Below are 20,988 nucleotides of genomic sequence, written 5' to 3'. Positions count from 1 at the left end.
ATGTATAATGAACAGAACGTGTGCTATTGCTGGAGTCTGCTGGACACTTTTGACAGGATCTAAGAGGACTAAACACTCAAGCAGAGGGTGATCATTCCAATTCTGCCTCTCAGGCTCAAACAGTAACTGGAACTGGCCACATCTCCCATGCCACCTGCTATGTGTGAGCAGCGTTGGCCTGGTGCAGATGTGTTCACTGCTATGGGTAGGGAAGATAACACACTGTTAGGATCCCCTTTCCTCTTAAAGGCAGTTTGAGAAAGAGAAGAGAGACCAGAGAAATGGCTCCTTTCTCCAGGGATATATACAATGCAAGAAAGGAGAATATCATGTCTGTATATGGGTCATCACTCACCTAATTGATTCCTCAATTCAGCTGGAGGAAGGAAAAGACTACATCAATAACACCTCCTTTTAAACACTTCTTCAGTGTTCTCCCCGATACCACGGATGTACAGATACTCGGTAACTGAATTACATTGTGCAAAACCCATTTTGACTTTAAGTTAAAAAAGTTCAAGGCAATTTGATAACTAGATAGCTGGAATAATTCATGGTAATGATGGTTCAGAGTTTAGGTGATTGGACATCACTAGCAGATATTGGTGTAGAATTTGCTTTGGCTCTCCAGTGGCGGCTAATGAATGGTTTGGGGCCCAACTTGTAGTTGCCAATGAGTTAGTGGCACTGTCCTTCCCGACAGATTCAGACGTACAACAGGGAAAAGTCCACTATGGGTGCTCAGTGTGGGGAGATGCAGCAAAGATGTACATAGGTCTTCACTGACCTAACTCCTTATTCACCACAGTTGTAAACAAAGCCAATACTGACAGCATTTTAAACATTTTTTTCAATACTTTCACAAGCATATATTGCTGTGAGATTCATCAAAATGAAGCATTAAGGGGATTTTAAATACTGGTAAGTCCCAGCAGAGTTTCATGAGATTTTTTTCACGTGTATGGGGAAGAGAATTCTTGGGTGCTCTGCAGAGGAGGCTAGCCAGACCGGGGGGGGGGGGGGGGGGGGGGCACTGTTTTCCATGTGCCCCTGCGGCATTGTGGGGTCTCTGCATTGCCTCAGCTCTTATAGCTCAGGTACAGCTCTAGCAGTTTTGTCCTCCTGCCCTCTACCCCCAGATCTCTGTCATGTAGCATTTCTATTCAGTGCATAGAAAGGGCAACTTTGACTAGGCTCTGACTTTCCTTCATCCTCTCCACTCTCAGATGCTGCACAGAGAGCAGGGGAGGGTTCAACTCCATGATGCACAGGGGCTTCAGAGACTCCTGATTTGGATCCTCTTCTTTGCGCTCTCCCAAGACTGTGTAAATGTGGCCAGAGAAGTAGACAAACTCACCAATTTCTTCTTCAAGTTGCTCTGCAAAGGTTCAATGGAGAGGAGAAAGGAAAAAATTAGTATCTTCCCATTTCTGTGCAAACTGGTGTTATGCAATGGGATAAAAATTGGTTCATTAACGTCACAGAGTCTACCTCAACATTTGAAAAATATGGCTGGAATTGATGCCCGTATGCTTATGTAGACAAAATAATAGATTCTAGAATATGTTTAATGACCTAGAGTCTTTATATAGTTGCCAAAATAGGTAAATACTGACTCATAGACTCCAAGGGGAGAAGGAGTCACTGTGATCGTCTTGTCTGAGCTCCTTCATAACATAGGTAAATAATTCCTGTTTCAACCAGAGAAGATTTTTTCAAGCTTCTTCCCTTCTTAATTTTTTGACAAATGCCAGTGGTTACAGCCAGTTCATTCCTAAATTCCAATGACACCTGCCATGACAGAAGCAATGAAATGATAGGCTACTTCTAGACTGGCATGATTTTCCACAAATGCTTTTAACGGAAAAGTTTTTCTGTTAAAAGTATTTGCATAAAAGTGCGTCTAGATTGGCACGGATGCTTTTGCACATAAGGGCTTTTATATTTTTGATGGAAACTTCTGTTATGGAGAGAAAGAAGGAAAAATTCTACCTCTTCCCATTTCTGTGCAAATTGGGGTTACAGAAAGGAATCTTTCTAGACACGGTCAACTGGTTTGTTAATGTCACAAAGCTTCCCTCAACCATTGGAAAATAGGGTTGAAATCTGACCACAGGTCCAAAAGACCTACCCATAAACAGCTTGGTACCCTCACACTCTCACCAACATGGTGAGTTGACAAAAATGAAGCCTCCCCACCTGAATCTCAGTTACAAAGGGTGCGTCTACACTGCAGCATTTTTCAAAAAAAACAATACTTGTGTCCACAGTGCCATTGAGTTCTTTTTGGAAAAAGGTATGTGTGGATGGAGAAGAGGGAGTTCTTTCGAAAGCAGAGGCCTCCAGGAAATAACAGAGGTGCCCTGGTGGCCACTCCATCCTTACTAATCACAATTTAAATGCAAGATAGCCTCCAAGCAATGTGGCTGCTATATTTTAAAAAAGCAGATCGCTTTATCGATGAGTTTTTGCTGTGAAGATGCTCTCTTTTGAAAGACATTTTTCAATTCATTCAGAAGATCTCTTCCAGAAAAGCTTCTTCTGGGAGAAGTCTGCAGTCTAGATGTAGCAAAACATGTCAGATCCCCATATGACAGGTTATTCATTAATTCCAAGGACAAAAGGAAACATGTGATCATCTAGTCTGACCATCTGTAAATCACAGGGCAGAGGACTGCACCAAAATAATTCCTAGAGTAGAGTTTTTAGAAAAACATCCACTCTTGATTCAGAAATTGTCAGGGATAGAGCATGCATGGGAGCCCATTGTAAATTGTTACACTGGTTAATTATCCACACTGTTACAAAATTAACTCTTTTTGTAAATTAATAAAAAATAAGTTAACTTACTTGTGCATTTTCCACAAAAATATTGCATGATCACCATACACAGCAACATACCAATACACAGCAACATACAGACATCTATTGAAAGATAGAACATGATATTGTTACTACAATGTATCCTCAAACACGGAAGGTATTTCTAAGTGTTACAGTTTTTGACCTGAACAATGATAGACTATTTTCTCATTCTCTCAAGTACTGTCGTCTTTGCACTTTGACAGAGAATGAGAAAAAGTATATTTTATATGGAAAAAGCATAAAGGCGTGCCTTCAGAGTCTCAGGGTATGCCTACACTAGCCCCCTAGTTCGATCGAGGGGGGCTAATGAGGGCAACTGAAATTGCTAATGAAGCATGAGATTTAAATATTCCACGCTTCATTAGCATGTTTCCGGGCAGTTGCCATTTTAGAAATTGATTAGCCCGAAGTAACTGCCCATGTCTACACACGGTAGTGAAATGGGATTTTGAATTAAAACCCTTAACTCAAATTAGCTGTTACTCCTCGTGGAATGAGGAATTTAGTCTTCAGATAAGTTCTTGTTACATGGCAGGTCTTCCACTCTGAGTTGCAGCTCCTTGGGCCTCCATGACTGTTGTAGCCAGGATGTTCTCTGCATTACCACAGCTCTGGTAGCTGCTTTAACTACTAAGTTCACCACAGCAAGGGAGGACTGTAGTGCAGTATGGGGCTATGATATCCCCTTCCTGCAGAGTGGACTTGAGGACGGGACACTTTGAATCTGGCATGTGGTCCATAAGTACTCAGTGTAGAAATTCCTCACCCGTCATGTAAATGCAACCACGTTTGAGAGCACTACAGAGGCAGTTCCCCATCAGAAACACTCCTTGCTGCGGTGTGGTCATACTTCATGACCATCATCTGTTGGATGCTCTTGAAATCTATGGCAGTATGTTTGTGGCTTTAATCCATCCTGAGTCACAAACTAAAGTAACACTGTGATTTGATATAATGGGAGATGAGGGCACTGAGTAGGTCACAGACAGGATCTGTTCATTGTGAAGAATAAAGTCCTAATTTGCTAGGGATGAGTTATTTGGAGATAGGGATGAATTAAGATACTGAATGTAAATATTCATGCTTGTTAGTATGCAGGAGGATGTCCCAAAGGCCAAATAAAAGAGCCAGTAACTCCTGTTCAGAAGAAGACAAGTTTCCTGGAGTAATAACTATGATGTAATAGTGAGTTTTGGATATCATCCTCTCCACTTACATTCACATCCGAAAATCTTCTGCTCAGACACTTGCGAAGATGTTTCATTCTGTACTTCTGTAAAAAAGGCAGCATTATCACAATGTCTGACAATGCAGAGAGAGTTCAGTGTGAAAAAATCCAGGGACATTTAGACATTTGTTCACTGTTCTATCTCAAAGCAAAAAGTGTGTGTTTTGCTTAATGCGATTTAAAATAAAACCCACTGGAAAAAATGGGAAATAATCTTCCTTTTTCCATAAGCACATCTGCTTTCTTCTGTCTGAACAAAATTGAAGGTTCAAGTGTTGTTCTCATTAACACTCATACAACTCCAATGAAGCCAAAAGAGGTGTTAATGGGGTTAACAAATTTACCCTGAATATTATTAGTAAGCAGACTGTGCTCTATAAAGAGAAAGGCTGAGCTCCAGCCAAAGCCCCACTCTTTGTCCCTTTACATGGTGTTTCTCAGCCCAATAACCCATCACTCTTCACCAACTTTAAATGAAAAAAAAAAAGCTTTAATGTGAAAAGATGGACAAAAATCACTGTACTTTGCCTTTAACAGAAGGCTGCTGTACTAACCCCCTGGCTTAGTACAGCAAAAGGTTTTATAAAAGAGTCATTTTCTATAGAAAGTGGGTACAATTGCCAGTTTGTGCTCATAGATGAATAAGTTATGATGACAGGAAAATAAAGAGAACATGTGGAATTGTCACAGAACGCTGTTTGCAGTAAAATCACCATACTCCTCTGTAAATATCAATAAAGTATGCTAGTGTTAAAAAATCTCTACCTGTTCCAACCATCCCTAAAGCCTTATCTTTCCTGGTCCTTCCATGATCATTATCTCTCAAATATCTCATTATGAATTTTAAGTTCACACACTAAGAAATTATTTCAAACGAACTAAAATTGATTTAATGACTCCCAAAATAACAAGATTGAAATAGCATGTCCACATTATGGGGAAGCCTTGAAATTAGTCTGAGGTAGTTTCCCTTAATGTGGATGTACTACTTTGATTTAGAACCCCAGGATGCACTAGGGAGTAATTAGTTTGAATTTCTCTGGGGAATGGTAATTTTGAATTTATCAATATTCCCTGATAAAAGCAGGAGTACAGATTTCTAAATAAACAGCCCGCTATTTCAAAATGACAGGTTTGGCAGTGTGGATACTTCACTCATTAATTCAACCTAAGGAGGCCTATAATAAAGCCTTAGTGTAGACCAGAGCAAAGAGGAAACTGCAATTGCATCATAACTCGTTTGCTACTCTCAGCCTTTGGTTTTGTGACTTTGTTTTATATCTCTTAAAAACCATCCAGCTCTATTGAAAAGTAACCAAGTTAGTTCCAATTTGCAGATGAGCAATTCAGGAAACATGTCACCTGCACAGAGTGGAACAGATTGATTCTAGCAAGGAAGAGATGGAGATACAGTGAGAAAGAAGGAGGTGGCAGCAGGGGCAGATGTCATAGGGGCTCCTCCTTTGCTGCTTGTGCTTCTGCCTGTATTGATCTGCCTGTCTAGGCATATATTAGGACGACCTTGGTTGAAGCTGAGGAAAAGACTTGGTTCTTCTCAGGGGTAGTGTGCACTAACCTAGGGATTTCAGTAAGGGTACATTTAGACTTCACCTCTCTTTCGACAGAGAGATGTAGATTAGGCACATCGAAGTTGCTAATGAAGTGGAGATTTAAATATCTCACCCTTCATTAGCAGAAACATGGCCACTGCTTTCTTTCGAAATTGAGCTTTTTCGGGGGAAAAAAAACCAGTAGTCTAGACACGGCTCTTTCAAAAATACAACCCTTTTCCAAAAGCTCCTGTAAACCTCATTTTATGAGGAATAAGGGATCTTTCAAAAAAGGTTTGTATTTTTGAAAGATCTGCATCTAGACTGCCTTTTTTTTTTCAAAAAAAAAGTGGTGACCTTGTTTATGCTAATGAAGTGCGGGATATTTAAATCCCCACTTCAATAGCAATTTCGGCATGCCTAATCTACATCTCTCTGTCAACAGAGCGGTGTAGTCTAGACACAGCCTCAGTGTTGTCAGTGCTTTGTCCATCTTCAAAGAAAATAAAGTACAACACATGATGGGGAAGTTGACAAAGGTGGGAATCTTATGAAGCCTAAAATTAATCTGGTTGCCCAGTGGGTCAGGTCAAGGATATGTAAGAGTCGGTTTCATTGGCTATGATAGAAAAATCATTTTGGAAATGCTGTATCAACAATGCACTTGATGGGTCAGAAGATGACGTCATATTTTCTGAGGCCACGATGGAGGCTGATGATAAACAAGCTGAGTCTGAGGACGACATTACTGGCATCTATGATGACAATGAAGGAGCAGCTGTGACCGAAGCTGAGTTTAATGAACCATCGGTGAATTGGAGACCGATTCAGAATTAGAAGGGTTTTAAGATTTTAAGTGCATTACAAAGATATGAGACGATAAAACATGGACTGTATTTTTGAAGTTATTTGTTCAGTTATTATAACATGTTTTTGTTAGATTGAATTAAAATAAAGCTAGTAAAACCTCTGTTTCTTTTGACTCCAACTTTTAAAATACAACAGAGTCTACAGCACGGTCAGTTCCAAGCCCAGCAGGGCAAACCACTGGCATGTTGGGACATTTGGAGTGTCTGCAAACATGGAACCGCTCAGCTCCCATTGGCTGCTCTTTGCCATTCCCAGCTAATGGAAGCTGTGGGAAGCAGCATGGGTCAGGGTATGCTGACCACCACTTCCTGCCACTCCCGATGACCTGGAATGGTGAACAGCAGTCACTGGGAGTTGAGGGGCTCTATGCCTGAAGACACTCCAGGCCAAAGACTGAAGAGGCTGTATGCTTGAAGACACTCCAGTGGTTCTCCTTGCAGGGCTGGAAACTGAAGTTTGCTGACTCTCCCCCAAGTTAAAAAAATTGTAAAAAAAATGTTCATAAGCCAACCCCCGCTCTTTACTGTAACATTTTTTATAGTCAAGTATATACATTAATTGAGTCACGTTAAATCAACTTTCCCCAATTCTAGGCTTTTCTTACCTATAACCAAGACGTTAATGGTGATCTCTCTGTGAAACAAGCTGGCTGTGGCAGAACATACATATTTCCCTTCATCTTCCACCTGAATATTGTTCAATTTCAGGGAAATATTTCCTTTCCCAAATTCCTTTCCTTTAAACACTCCTGCCTTTTTTTCATACTCCTTCCTGAGCCATTTTCTGCTGTTGTCTCCATTTGGAGACAAATAACCCACTGGGCATTTGTCATTCTGTGGATAAGAATTAATCAGGGAACTACTTTCATCATAAAGATAGAAACAGATTGTCTTATCCTCCCGAGGTCCAACTTTCCTCCATTTCAGCTCCATGCTAGAGGGCAGATGTTTTGTAATCAGTCGGCAGGGAAGAATGACATTTTCTCCAATGACAGCGGTAATTGTCCTATGTTCTGCCTCCACATCAAAGAAACCTGAAAAGGGTTCAGAGGATTATATTTTCACCAGAAGCACACGATAACTCATATTAATGTGCAAGAAAGAGTGAAACAGAATACAGTCCTAATTCCTCTTATTTATACTGCTTTGTTAAATAGTGTAAATTCGTTAGCTTCCAGAGATTCACTCCCAATATATACACCGGGAGTAGATATAAAGTAAAGTAAGTAAGAAGAGAATTAGTGCTCAAGAGAACGTTACTCACCCCATGCAGTATCAATGGCTCTTCAAGATGTGTGTTCCTGTGGGTGCTACACTTCAAGTGCTGGTGTGTCCTCATGCTTGAGATGAGAGAGTTTTCTAGCAGTGCCCTGCTACATTGCAGATGCTCAGTAGTGCTCTTTCATGTCGTTAGTATCTATTGACTATGTGCACTACACCTCTGTTCCTTCTTTACTTTGGATATAGCTCTGAGGAGGCTCCAGAGTATCAGAGGAAGGAGGGTAGTAGAGCACCCACAGGGATACACATCTTTAAGAACCATCATAACTGTACAGGATGAGTAACTTGCTTTTCTTAGGTTGCTGTCCCCTGTAGGTGCTCCACTTCAGGTGTTTGAAGAGCAGGGTCCATCTTGTGGATGAAGGCTTTACAGGCATGTCCAAGAGATAGTGGAGAGGACTGCCTGTCCCACTGATGTAGATAGGATAGGGCCAGATGTTAAAACATAGAGCCTGGTGAATGTGTGTTCTGAGGACCAGGTTTCTGCCCTACAAACATTTGTGAGTGGAACATGATTGAGGACAGCTATGGTTAATATCATGGTCCTTGTGGAATGATCCATAACAGGTAGTGGTTGTCTGTTTTGGATGGTGTAGCAAAATGGTTCCCAAACCTCCTGTCCTCCCTCCAGGCTGTGAAACGCTCTTCTGCGGCTGGGAGAAGACATTGCTCTTTTCTGGTGCTGGTTGGCTTAGAGGTGGGGCAGGATATGCCTCTCACAACAGCCATAGCAGGGCAGCCATGCTCTGCTGGGGGATGGAAGGCAACATAGGGCTAGCTGAGGAGAGTGGGGAAGGCATTGGGGGCTCTCAGGGTGAAGCTAGTGCTGGGGGCTCTGGATGTGGAGGCTCTAGAGGTTGGGAACATCTAAGAGGCATTGGGGGGCTCTTGGGATGGGGCTAGTAGTGGCAGGGGCTCTAGGGACAAGGCTGGCACTGGGGAGCTCTAGGGATGGGGCTAATGTTAGGGGCTGGCCCTTGAGGATTGGGTGCAGTGTGGCTCTAGAAACAGGAGACTGGAACTGAGAGGTCTGGTGGTGGGAGGATTGTGATTGCTCACATGCTGGGTGACTTGTTTGTATAGACTTTTCTGATGCACTCCACAAGTTCCCTACTCCTGCTTTTCTGTATTAGTGTTTGAAACAATAATACAGTAAAGTACACCAAGAAACCCTTTGTGAGCACCAACTGGGCATCTACATGGACTAATTAATGTATAAACCATTAAAGTTCTATAAAAATCTCTTCCCCATAATGGGAGTTGGTGTTCCATATAACTCCTTGAGTGGCATGGTGGCCCTAAGGCACATGCATTTAGCTCTATTTTGTGAGTAAGAGAAGGAACATTTGCTTCATCTCTTACCTGAAATTGGAATCACTTTTTTACGCTGCCGCTTCAGTACAGGATTTATTATAGTACATGAGATAGTGTCAGAAGAACTATCTACTATCAGGATTGTACTGTTGATTTGATAGAACCCTGCCATATCTTTCAGGATTCTTGTTTTAGCCATAGCAGTGATGTTTTGTCTTGTGCTGTCAGTCCAAAGTACTTCAGGGTGTGGGTACCACCCTTGGGATGTGCATCTCAGAGTGGCTGAATTATTATGCTGCTGTTCTATAGTTAGGCACGGTGTAGATCCAAAACCTAGAATGAAAAACAATTTTAGAAAATGTTAAATAAGCTGAAGAATGAACTCATACATCAAAGTGCGTTAATGATGACTAATCACTAGTATCATTACAGTCTCCATCTACACTGAACTATAATCTTGTATTTCCAAATAACTTACATTCATAGAAATTTACCCCCCAAACACTTCTCTAAACACTTCACAAACTGCTCCCAAACTGTACACAGACATGACATCATTGTATGTATGTGACAACTTTATTTCTGGGATGGCAGTAGGTCAGTCGGACAATAGTTTTTCAGAAAAAGGGAGTGTCACAGGACTATCCCTGTTCTTTATGGAACTATGCTTGCAGATATGAATATGTGTAACTGGAACATGCTTTGCGCTAAATACTTTGTGCACAGTATCTTTTGAAAAGTTACAATCTACCGAATTTTGTAGATATCCCCGTTCAGTATGTGTGAAAGTTACTGTAGCTTCCTAAGTGGAATACTTTGCATTTGTACTTATCAAACTTCATCTTATTTACCTGAGACCATTTCTCTAGTTTGTCCAGATCATTTTGGATTTGGACCCTATCCTCCAAAGCAGTTGCAACCCTTCCCAGCTTGGTATCATCTGCAAACTTAGTAAGTGTACTTCCCATTCCATCATTTAATTAATTGATGAAGGTATTGAACAGAACCGGTCCCAAGACAGACCCCTGTAGAACACCTCTTGTTATGACCTTCCAGCAACATTATGAACCATCAGTAACTATTTTGAGTAGTTCGCTGCCAGCAACTGAGTAGTTCACTGCCAGCAACTCTTCTATAAGAACATCTCTGTGCTTACCTGCAACAGTCACCTGGGTAACAGCTTCTTGATAGACACCATCGCCTGTCACTGCACACACATACCGGCCTGTGTCTTCTATGTGCACATGAAAGAATTTCACCCTAACAACTCCATTCTTATACCATCCTTTGGGGGCACCGTTCCTATGATGGTCCCAGTCCCTACTCAGCTCAGTCCCATTTGGTGTGCTATTGCAAACATATAATGTCATATTTTTGCTCCTTTCCCATTTATACCAATGTACTTGACAGTTAGCAGGAACCTGGCCTATGAGGTGGCAGGACAACATCAGACCTTGCCCAACCAAGGGAATCAAAGGATCAATGTGTACAGTGAGGGAGAAATCACCTGCAAGAAAGAAAACAAATCATGATCACAGATTTTCTTCAAAAGATCAACTTTGATGTAGAAAGAAAAAAAAATACAACGAGTGAGAGACAATAGCAGGGGTTATGTTTCATGGTAGAATCTCTCCCTATCTAAACTAGTAACCCTCTCAGAAAGGGGAGTGTTTGAGGTCCTCGCTGCTAGCTCAGATATGCACAGATTTCCGCGAAAGGTGGTGCAGACTGAACTTCTCATGGGTGGGTGCAGGATGCACACTCCCTCCAGGAAAAAAAGGAACTTGTGCCATCGCCAATCGTATTACAATGTGCTGTCCTATTAGTGGCTGGCCAGCATGGGGAGGTGAACAGCTGAGCTAAGGCTAGATCTGGCAGAATTTGATTTTTTTTAAATAGTGTTGATGGATAATATCACAGTTTATTTTAATTATTTTTTTCTGTTTTCATTTGTTTGTGCCCCATGGTGCAGTTTGGGTTTATGCAGGGCTCATCTCAAGGCCCATGGGTGGGGCCTTTTAAACATGGTCTCCACTGGGAACATGTTTCACGACGGCGAGGCTTCTCCCCAGTGGGATGAACACTGAAAGACACAAGCAGACGGGCTGGCTGGAACAGAGGGGTACAGGGTGTCGGCATTTCTAGCCTCCAGGGAGGAGGTGCCAGGAGCACCTGGGCATTGTGGGAAGTGATGGCTGATTAGCCTTATGCACAGAGCATGAGAGGCGCTGAGTGGCTCACAATGGCCATGTTTGATCTGGTGTTATGGCTTAAGGCTTAATCTTTGGATTCCTGCCTATCAGTGTGAAAGATGCTGTTTGCATATATTAGCTTACTAGCCAATTAGCCCATCATAAGACGGGATTTTCAGGTCTCTCCTCCACGTTGGTCTTCTCTCCTGAGCCTCCGGTCTCTTGCTTCATCTCTCACTCCATCTCTCTCCTCCTCCTCCTGCCTCCACTGCCCTCCCCCCCCAGCTCTTCTCCGCCTCCTGCCTTTCTCTCTCTTTCTCTTCTCCTCCCCCTCTTGCCTCTCATTCAGGGGACTGCGGAGCCCAAATGGCTGTTTGGGCTCCGCACTCCCTGTGCTGCATGGGGAGCATGGAGCCCAAATGGTCTCTTGTGCCACTTGCTCCCATACAGTGGCCTGGCTGAGTGGTGCAGAAGTCAGCCAAGTTCCACGGCAGGAGGAGAAGTGGGGCAGGGTGATGATGTTCATGGCCAGGGGCCAAGGCCTGGAGCTGCTGTCATGCCGCACATCACTGTCCCACCCGCCTTCACCTCCCACGCTGGTGCTCGGCTGACGTCTGCGCCTCTCAGCCGGGCTGCCGCGTGGGAGCAACCGGTGCAAGTGGCTGTTACGGCCCCACACTCCCCATGCAGCATGGGCCATCCAAAGGGAACAGCCAGCATTTCAGGCTACAGCGCCCCCCAGAGGGAACAGCCAGCATTTCGGCGTTACAGACTCTCAGACACTGGGCTACTATATACATGATATATTCACATGTATATGCAATCACACTTCAGCTGAAGTCCTTGGTATGTGCTGTGAGTATCATTGTGGTCCCCGGGGCTTTCAAAGTTGACTAGCTCTGGTTTAAATAGTTCATTATTTATATATTTATTTATTTATATATTTATTTATTTATTTATTATATTTTCCTAGTTGCAGGAAAAAATGGAGAGCACACAATGGGGAGAGGCAGCAGGCTTGAGGGTGGAAGGGGCAAGGCTAAAAGCAGTCAACCTTTAGTGCTATCCAGAGCTCAGCACTCCTCCCCCCCAGCTCTCAAAGATTCAAGGAGCTCAGCTCCAGGCCCCTTTGAATCTCCAGGCTCCAGAGCAATTATCCCCTTTCTCCCTGCTTTCAGCAGGCCTAGGGACAGGTCAGGCTACTATTTAATGACAGTAGATTCTGGGATTCAAAAAGTTTATAAGCTTATAAGCATAAAAACACCATCTCAATAGATTATATCAAACGTTTAGCCTTAAGGTATCTATGAGTATTTAGCAGCGATGGAAATATGGGTGATCAGCTTGTGTACATGCACTGATATTGGCATGAATCAACATATCCTGCTAAAAATATAAGACTAGTTATTACACCGTGTGTGAGAGAGAGAGACAGAAAGAGAGTGAGTAGGGGTTTCTTTACACAGGATTTAAACAAGCACCAATTAATATATCTATTTTCTGATCAGTAGGTAGGAAAAATGGTGTTCTTACCCAAGAGACATTTCCCGATGATAAAAATAAATGGAAATATCGCAAGTCTAGCAGTTGCTCTGATCCGCACAAGCATTGTGAAGTGATTGCAATATCATCCATCCAATGCTCTACCAATGGAAATAGAAAATACCACAAACTGTAGCATGATTTGTACACAAAATTAGAGCTTCTCTGATTTTTTTTTTTTTTTTATAATGAGGCTGCATTAGAAAATGCTGATTTGTCAAAACTAAAATATTTCACAGGAATCATAGAATCATATATTACTAGGACTGGAAAGGACCTCGAGAGGTCATCGAGTCCAGTCCCCTGCCCTCATGGCAGGACCATGTCTAGACCATCCCTGATAGACATTTATCTAACCTACTTTTAAATATCTCCACAGATGGAGATTTCACAACCTCTCTGGGCAATTTATTCCACTGTTTGACCACCCTGACAGTTAGGAACTTTTTCCTAATGTCCAACCTAAACCTCCTTTGCTGCAGTTTAAGCACATTGCTTCTTGTTCTATCCTCAGAGGCCAAGATGAACACGTTTTCTCCCTCCTCTTTATGACACCCTTTTAGATACCTGAAAACGGCTATCATGTCCCCCCTCAATATTCCAGACATCTAACTTTTCTAGGTGATTTTTAACTTGCTCTTTTTTTATTTTATCTTCTAAACCTACCCCCTTCCCAATAGCATTCACTATGTTAGGTATTCCTTCAGATTTATCGGTGAAGACTGAAACAAAGAAGTCATTAAGCATCTCTGCCATTTCCAAGTTTTCTGTTACTGTTTCTCCCTCCTCACTGACCTGTGGGCCTACCCTGTTCTTGGTCTTCCTTTTGCTTCTAATGTATTTATAAAAAGTCTTTTTGTTTCTTATTCCCGTAGCTAGTTTGAGCTCATTCTGTGCCTTTGCCTGTCTGATCTTGCCCCTGCATTCCTGTGCAGTTTGCCTATATTCATCCTTTGTAATTTGTCTGACTTCTTTTTTATTTTTAGATCATGCAATATCTTGTGATTAAGTCAAGGGGGTCTATTGCCAAATTTGCTATCTTTCTGACACAGCGGAATAGCTTGCTTTTGGGCCCTTAACCAATGTCCCTTTGAAAAACTGCCAACTTTCCTCAGTTGTTTTTCCCCTCAGTCTTGATTCCAATGGAACCTTACCTATCAGATATCTGAGTTTACCATAATCCACCTTCTTGAAATCCATTTTCTCTATTTTGCTGCTCTCCCTTCTATCCTTGCTTAGAATTGGGAACTCTATGATTTTATGATCACTTTCACCCAAGCTGCCTTCCAGTTTCAAATTCTCAACCAGTTCCTCCCTATTTGTTAGGATCAAATCTAGAACAGCTTCCCCCCGGTAGCTTTTTCAACCTTCTGAAATAAAACGTCTCCAATGCAGTCCCAAAACTTTTTGGATAGTCTGTACCCCACAGTGTTATTTTCTGAATATATATCTGGATAGTTGAAGTCCCCCCATCACCACCAAATCTTGGGCTTTGGATGATTTTATTAGTTGTTTAAAAACAGCCTCATCCACTTCTTCCACCTGAGAAGGTGGCTTGTAGTAGTCTCCTAGCATGACATCACCTTTGTTTTTAATCCCTTTTAGCCTAATCCAGAGACTCTCAACACCTTAACAGTTTCAGGAAAGTCTGAGCTTCATGGATCCAAGGCTCTGGGTTAGAGTTGCCATGCAGATGGCCCCAAAGCCTGTGACCTAGGGCTGTCAGGATTTCCTGGTTCCCAACTCTGCATTTACTTTTTCGCATAATAAAAGAACTAGGGGTCACCAAATTAAATTAATAGCTAGCAGGTTTAAAGCAAACAAAAGGAAGTTTTACTTCACGCTACACACAGTCAACCTGTGGAACTCCCTGCCAGAGGAGGTTGTGAAGACAAAAACATTAACAGGGTTCCAAAAAAGAACTAGATAAATTCAGGGATGTTGGGGCCATAAATGGCTATTAGCTGGGATGGGTAGGAATGGTGTCCCTGGCCTTTGTTTGTCAGAGGCTGGAAATGGGTGACGTGAGATGGATCTCATAAGGATTACCTATTTGTTCCCTCCCTCTGGGGCATCTGGCATTGGCCACCAGTGGACAGGACACTGGGCTGGATGGACCTTTGGTCTGACCCAGTGTGGCTGTTCTTATTTTCTTATGTTATAAAGTCCCCATGACAGAACATTGAATAAAAAGGCCATGAGATGACAATTTATGTTCAGACTAGCTGGAGTGACCCAGCGTTGCTCGGTCCCACTCCCTGATGACCAATTCACTTCCCTTCCCCGCCCCATCCTCCTGCCAGCCCTGCTCCCTTCTGAGCATTTCTCCTTCTCTCGATCTCCCCTGGCCAGCCCCGCTCCCCTTGGCCACGCCCCCGATGCCCCTGACCCCCCTGCCAGCTCTGCTTCCCTCTAGCCATCCCTCCCCTGATTTCCCCTGGCCAGCCCCGCTGCCCCCGACTCCCGCTCCCACCAGCTCTGCTTCCCACTGGCAGTCCCTCCTCTGGCCAGCCCTGCTGCCCCCCCCTCCCCGCAACCAGCTCTGCTTCTCACTGGCTGCCCCTCTCCTGATCTCCCATGGCCAGCCCTGCTGCCTCCATACCGCCCCCCCCCAACCAGCCAGCCCTGCTGCCCCCAGCTCTGCCGCCCCCCGATCAGCTCTGCTTCTCACCGGCTGCCCCTTTCCCCATCTCCCCTGGCCAGCCCCGCTGCCTCTGCCCCCCCCCCCCAGTTCTGCTTCCCACCCACCCCTTCCTCCCAACAAGCCCCACTCCCCTCCAGATTGGTTCCTCCCCCCCGCTCCCAATCAAGTGTGTCCATTTTTTTAGACTACCTGGTAACCTTAGCTGCGGGGGGCAGGGCAGGTGCCTGAGCCATTGTGCATGTGGGGGTGGGGTGAGTCACAGATGGCGCCGGGGACTGCACATGACCTAGGGTGGGAGCGCAGCATGATGGGTTATGTTTTACAGGTTGAGATCAGGCTCAATTGGGTCCCAAAGTACTTTAAAATCTTCTTCTGGAGGAAAGGTTATCCCATGGAAAGTTTGATTCTGGTAGATCTTATAGTGTCCAAGTTATTAGAGCAGATACATACAAATATTCTCCTTCATATATTAGATACTAGAAGGATTTTTAAACATAACAAACAGAAATACCAATTACTTCCTTGTACAAAGTACAAAGATCAGTGCTGCTAGAACAGGAATTTAACACTTCATTCACCTGAGACTACAGGGTGATTTCTGTACACAAGCATTGGTTAACTAGACTGTAAGACACCAGGGTTAACACACTGACCTTTACAAGAACACACCACACTATAGACCACATCGCGTTCCCCCTCCATACTGTGATGCACACTGGGTTCTTAGAGCAGGTACATTCCAATACGTTCCATGAGGCGTATAGCTAGTTCGGATTAGAAGCCTAATCCAAACTAGCTGGTCCATGCCACATGTAGCCGCGCGGCACGAAGTCCGAAGTAGCCGGCATTTAAAAATGGCGCTGGCCGGGCTTCATTTGCAAGTGCGGATGACTACATTACCCCCGCTAGTTTGAACTAGCGGGGTAGTGTAGACATACCCCTTCACTTCTCCCATTGGCTCATTTAAATAATGAACCACCTAGAGTGCGGGCTTTAGGGAGCGTTAGTGTAAGTTGCATCCCTCCCACCATTCATCCTGGGCACCAAACTCTGACCTTTGGCCTATAGTGATTTTCCAGGTGCCTGATACACACACATGTTCTTTTCCACAAAGCAGTCAGAGTCCCTTTCCCTAGAAATCACTTCTTGCCCCTTGCCTTAATGTACTGCCCATTATAAATATTTCAAAAACATTTATTGATCCTACCTCAAAATCACTCACTGCCCCTCCCTCACCATCAAATCACTTACTGCCCACCACCCACAAAAATCAGCTCCTGCCTCTACCAGTTAAGCATCACAATGTGGCAGTTTCCCTGGCCTTTATTTATTCCCCAGACCCACAGTGAGGGTATGTCTACACTACCCCGCTAGTTCGAACTAGAGTCCCTTTCCCTAGAAATCACTTCTTGCCCCTTGCCTTAATGTACTGCCCATTTAAAAATGGTGCCGGCTGGCTTCATGCAAATGAAGCCCGGGAAATTCAAATCCCGGGCTTCATTTGCAAGTGCGGATGACTACATTACCCCCGCTAGTTCGAACTAGCGGGGTAGTGTAGACATACTCAAGATGAGCAATGTGCACTAAGCCTGAATTCTTTCAGAGGCAGGTACCTAAGTAAAAGTGGCTTTGTAGTCAGGATTTATTGGTAACTGCTGGGGTGATTGTAGCTTTCCTCATTTCATGCTTAAAGACTGTGAAGACTATTTGTTAAAAAATATCCTAATGTAATTATGAGCAGGGCTCACCGAGCCACGCAGTCTGGTGAGCTGCGCATGTGCAGATCGTTCTGCGCATGCGCTGATCGCCCAAACCCGGCTATTCCGGGTTACAATCTACTCTCCACGGATGAATAGATTGTATATTTGTCGAGCCCTGATCATGAGGGATAATAATATATCTCAGTTTTGTCTAATTTCAAATCATACTTTTTAATTTCTCAATAACCAGAAAGAACACACTTAAAAATCAAAGATTTGGATTTTTCTCTCTCACTTTCTCTCTCTTTTCTCCTTTTTTTGCCACTGAATGCAATAGTTTTACTGAGTGAGGTCTAGGGTTTGTTTATTTCTTTATCCTCCCCCACCTTTTTGTCTAAACTCTCTAATTTTGGAAAAGTTACAGATAACAAAAGGGAAAGAAATGAAAAAATGTAAACATGAGAAAAATGTGGAACCCCCCCCCCCCCACCTCCAAAAGGATATTGTGGTGTCTGAGGATATTTTGACACTACTTTTTTTTTCTTCTTCCAGAAAAAGGTACACAAATTGTGCTCCACAATTTACATACTGTTTTCCAACTCTTTTCAGAAGAGACTTTTTTGAAATTTGGCCTGTCTACAAGGAGCCAAATTTTGGACAAGCCTTACTCATGAAAAAAGGTATTCAGGGATTCCAAAAGAGTTTGTCTGCTCTTCCAAAAAAATATGTTGGAAGACAGACATGTTCCCCGGACTCAGTGGAGATTTTCTGGGATACCTCCGATACCCCAGAGAAACTCCGTAGAGTGAACACAGCCTGAAATTCCAGATTTAAAGAAATTCTATTAAAATAAAATGTTATTAATTTCATTTTTGAATATTCCATGAAAAATCTAAGCCTTTCAAATAATTTTTGTTGTTCAAAACTTCCCACAGGAAAGAAAAAAATTAGGAACAGCCCTCATATTCAGTCAATTGAAAAGCTTTCTTATGTACACTTCAAAATCCTACTGACTGCAAATAACAGCTGAGGGATTTGTGGGAGGGAAGGCTTTTGTTTGTTTTCCCAATTTCTTCCCCCTTAAAGCTCCAGCTAACAGCAGCTAACTGCCAGCTAACAGCAGAGCGATGCTGTTAATCCCCAGAAATATGCAGCACTCCCTCTGAAGAGCCTCCACTTAAATACAAGGCAAGAAAAATGCATAAGTCTCCATTTCTTTCCTTCCTCTTTTTTTCACCAACAGATCCACAACTACCTACCTATCCCATGCAGGTAGAGTGCCTTAGTCTTTTTTACACAAATACATACTTTCTGATCTCCAGTCACAAAAGGAGAGTATTTCTGATTACAACTTCCCTCCTTCAAAAAAAAATGAAGTGCCTGCCTCCCTTAGCGTTACAATATTAAATCCATCTTTGAGTAACACCTCTACTCTCTCAGCATGAACCAGTTCATATAGATATGATAGTCCAAACTCTATATTTTCACAAAACACATTCTGAGTAAATGCCTCCATTTTATGAATGAATTTCAATATTTTTACATTATAAATTACATTCACACACCACAGTTTTGTGTACTCACCTCAGAACTCTCTTTGAATCCACAAATAAGTCAGTCAAAATCTGTTGGACTATAAAAGGCATGGGCAAAGGGCAATTGTATGAACAAACACAAAAATGGGAGGGGACTGAAAGTGAATGAAAGAATAATTGTGTGTGTGTGTGTGTGTGTGTGTGTGTGTGTGTGTGTAAGTAGAAATTGCATCCTACTTCATCTAGGTCAGGGGTTCCCAACTTTTTTCGGTCCCCGTACCTCCTTGACTTTTAGTAAACCTTCCCGTATCCCCTATTCAATATGAAAGGAAATAAATTCTAGACTCTAGAATCCAAAACTTTTTTCACTAACACTACTACTTTTGGAATATTTCAATTAGGATAATCTAGTTATTTACCAAATATTCCTCGTACCCCCTTGACAAGTTTCTCATACCTCCTGTGGTTACACATACCCCAGGTTGGGAACCCTTGATCTATGTAGGCATTTGGATCCCAGAATTAATGGATCCCTAGGATCTGTACACGGGGGCTATGTCTATCCTACAGGGTTTTTGCGCAAAAACGGTAGATTTTGTGCAAAAACCCGCGGAGCAACCACATCTCAAGCACATTTTTGTGCAAGTAAATTTACAGTGAATCGACAGAGTGGAGGGCTTTTTGTGGTGTAGGTATTCCTCTTTTTATGAGGAATAACTCCTTTTTGCGCAAGAGCTCTAGCGCGAAAAGGTGTGTGTGGACATTTAGCACGGGGGTTTGCATATGAATTAGCCTCCGGGGGGGGGGGGGGGGGGGGGAATAGGTGGCCTCTTGGCCACTAAGGCCAAGTTCATCACAACTCTATAGTTTTTGTCTGCTGCACCCCCCCCCCCCCCCCCCAAAGCTGCAGGCTCCCTGAATAAGCCTTGTGGCAGGAAGTTTGCAGGGAGCAGGTGCCTTCACAGCGTGGCTCTGCTTCTGCCACAAATGGCCCTTCCTGGGGATCCTTGAAGAGATCTTCAGGTGAGTGGTCTCATTTTCTCACACACACAGGGTGAAGGAGTCCATCACACAGGCAGCAGGGGGGGACAGTGTAGCTTGGGCTCCTCAGTCAGCACATGGTGCTGCAGTCTGTGCAGGTCCAACCACATGTAGTGGGAGGATGCAGCACATGGGCATGGCAGGCAACCCCTGAATATGGCCCGGATCCTGCTGCCAGCCTCGTGTGAGCATACAAGTTCAGCTCCAGGGGGCACACCCAGCTGCAAGCAGGCTAGATGCAAAAGTGCAGACATGACCCCTCCCCCCACACTCCAGAGTGCAGCACACAGCACACAGACATGCCTATGCATGTGAGGCAGCAGCCACTCCCACAGACAGCACAGCAAGCCACAGCTATGTGTGCAGACCCCAGGGAGGGCAGGCTGCTCACGGCTCCTCTGCTGCCCACAAGAGGATCCCACTCTGGCCCCATACTTCCCTTGCCTGCCTAGCTGTGGTGTGTGCGTGCGGGGGGAGGGGGAGAGGGAAGGGGAGAAGAAGACAGCATGGTCCTGAGGCCTCATAAGGGCCCATGTGAGACAGGCCATGCTGTGCAGGCCACACATGGCCTTGCACCCAGGATGACATGGCCTCAGGGAATGTGTGCAGAGATGACTGATGGCCTCTCATAGAATCACAGACCCATAGAGCTGAAAGAGAACTCAGAAGGTCATCAAGTCCAGCCCCCTGCTCTAGGCAGGACCAATCCCAACTAAATCAACCCAGCCAGGGTTTTGTCAAGCCGAGACTTAAAAATCTCTAGAGATGGAGACTCCACTACTTCCCTAGATAATCCATTCCAGTGCTTCATCACTCTCCTAGTGAAAGAGTTTTTCCTAATATCCAACCTGGAGCTCTCCCACCACAACTTGAGAGCACTGTTCCTTGTTCCACCATCCATCACTACTGAGAACAGCCTCTCTCCATCCTCTTTGGAACCGTCCATTTATCCAATCCATATTCCCTTAACTTGCGGGCAAGAACATTCTGGGAGACCGTATCAAAAGCCTTGCTAAAATCAAGGTATATCAAGGTATATCATACCAACTGACTTTCCCATGTCCACAGAGCCAGTTACCTCATCATAGAAGCTAATCAATCAAATTGGTCAGGCATGACTTGCCCTTTGTGAATCCATGATGACTATTCCTAATCACTTTCCTCTCTTCCAAGTGCCTCATAATGGATTCCTTAAGGATCCCTTCCATGATTTTTCCAGGTACCGAG

At 43.7% G+C, this 20,988-nt stretch overlaps 1 protein-coding gene across 3 annotated transcripts in view; it reads right to left on the bottom strand.

The window, feature by feature from the left end:
- LOC102450174 (uncharacterized) overlaps positions 1–18,892 on the bottom strand; it is a 50,479-nt gene extending 31,587 nt beyond the window's left edge. For 2 of the 3 annotated variants that reach the window (XM_075914339.1, XM_075914340.1), the window contains exons 1-9: positions 18,770–18,892; positions 12,833–12,942; positions 10,264–10,614; positions 9,156–9,440; positions 7,118–7,546; positions 4,082–4,138; positions 2,851–2,925; positions 1,358–1,378; positions 356–376 (exon numbers count right to left, since the gene is read on the bottom strand). In XM_075914339.1, the coding sequence (XP_075770454.1) occupies positions 356–376; positions 1,358–1,378; positions 2,851–2,925; positions 4,082–4,138; positions 7,118–7,546; positions 9,156–9,440; positions 10,264–10,614; positions 12,833–12,908 (1,315 nt within the window). In that variant the 5' untranslated portion in view covers positions 12,909–12,942; positions 18,770–18,892. The remainder of the gene's footprint in view (positions 1–355; positions 377–1,357; positions 1,379–2,850; positions 2,926–4,081; positions 4,139–7,117; positions 7,547–9,155; positions 9,441–10,263; positions 10,615–12,832; positions 12,943–18,769) is intronic. The other variant, XM_075914342.1, reaches the window with a different exon arrangement.
- Positions 18,893–20,988: the final 2,096 nt, after the last annotated feature.

This window comes from Pelodiscus sinensis, chromosome 33, assembly GCF_049634645.1.
Source record: "Pelodiscus sinensis isolate JC-2024 chromosome 33, ASM4963464v1, whole genome shotgun sequence".
Taxonomy (NCBI): domain Eukaryota; kingdom Metazoa; phylum Chordata; order Testudines; family Trionychidae; genus Pelodiscus; species Pelodiscus sinensis.
This window is presented reverse-complemented; position numbering and strand designations above follow the sequence as displayed.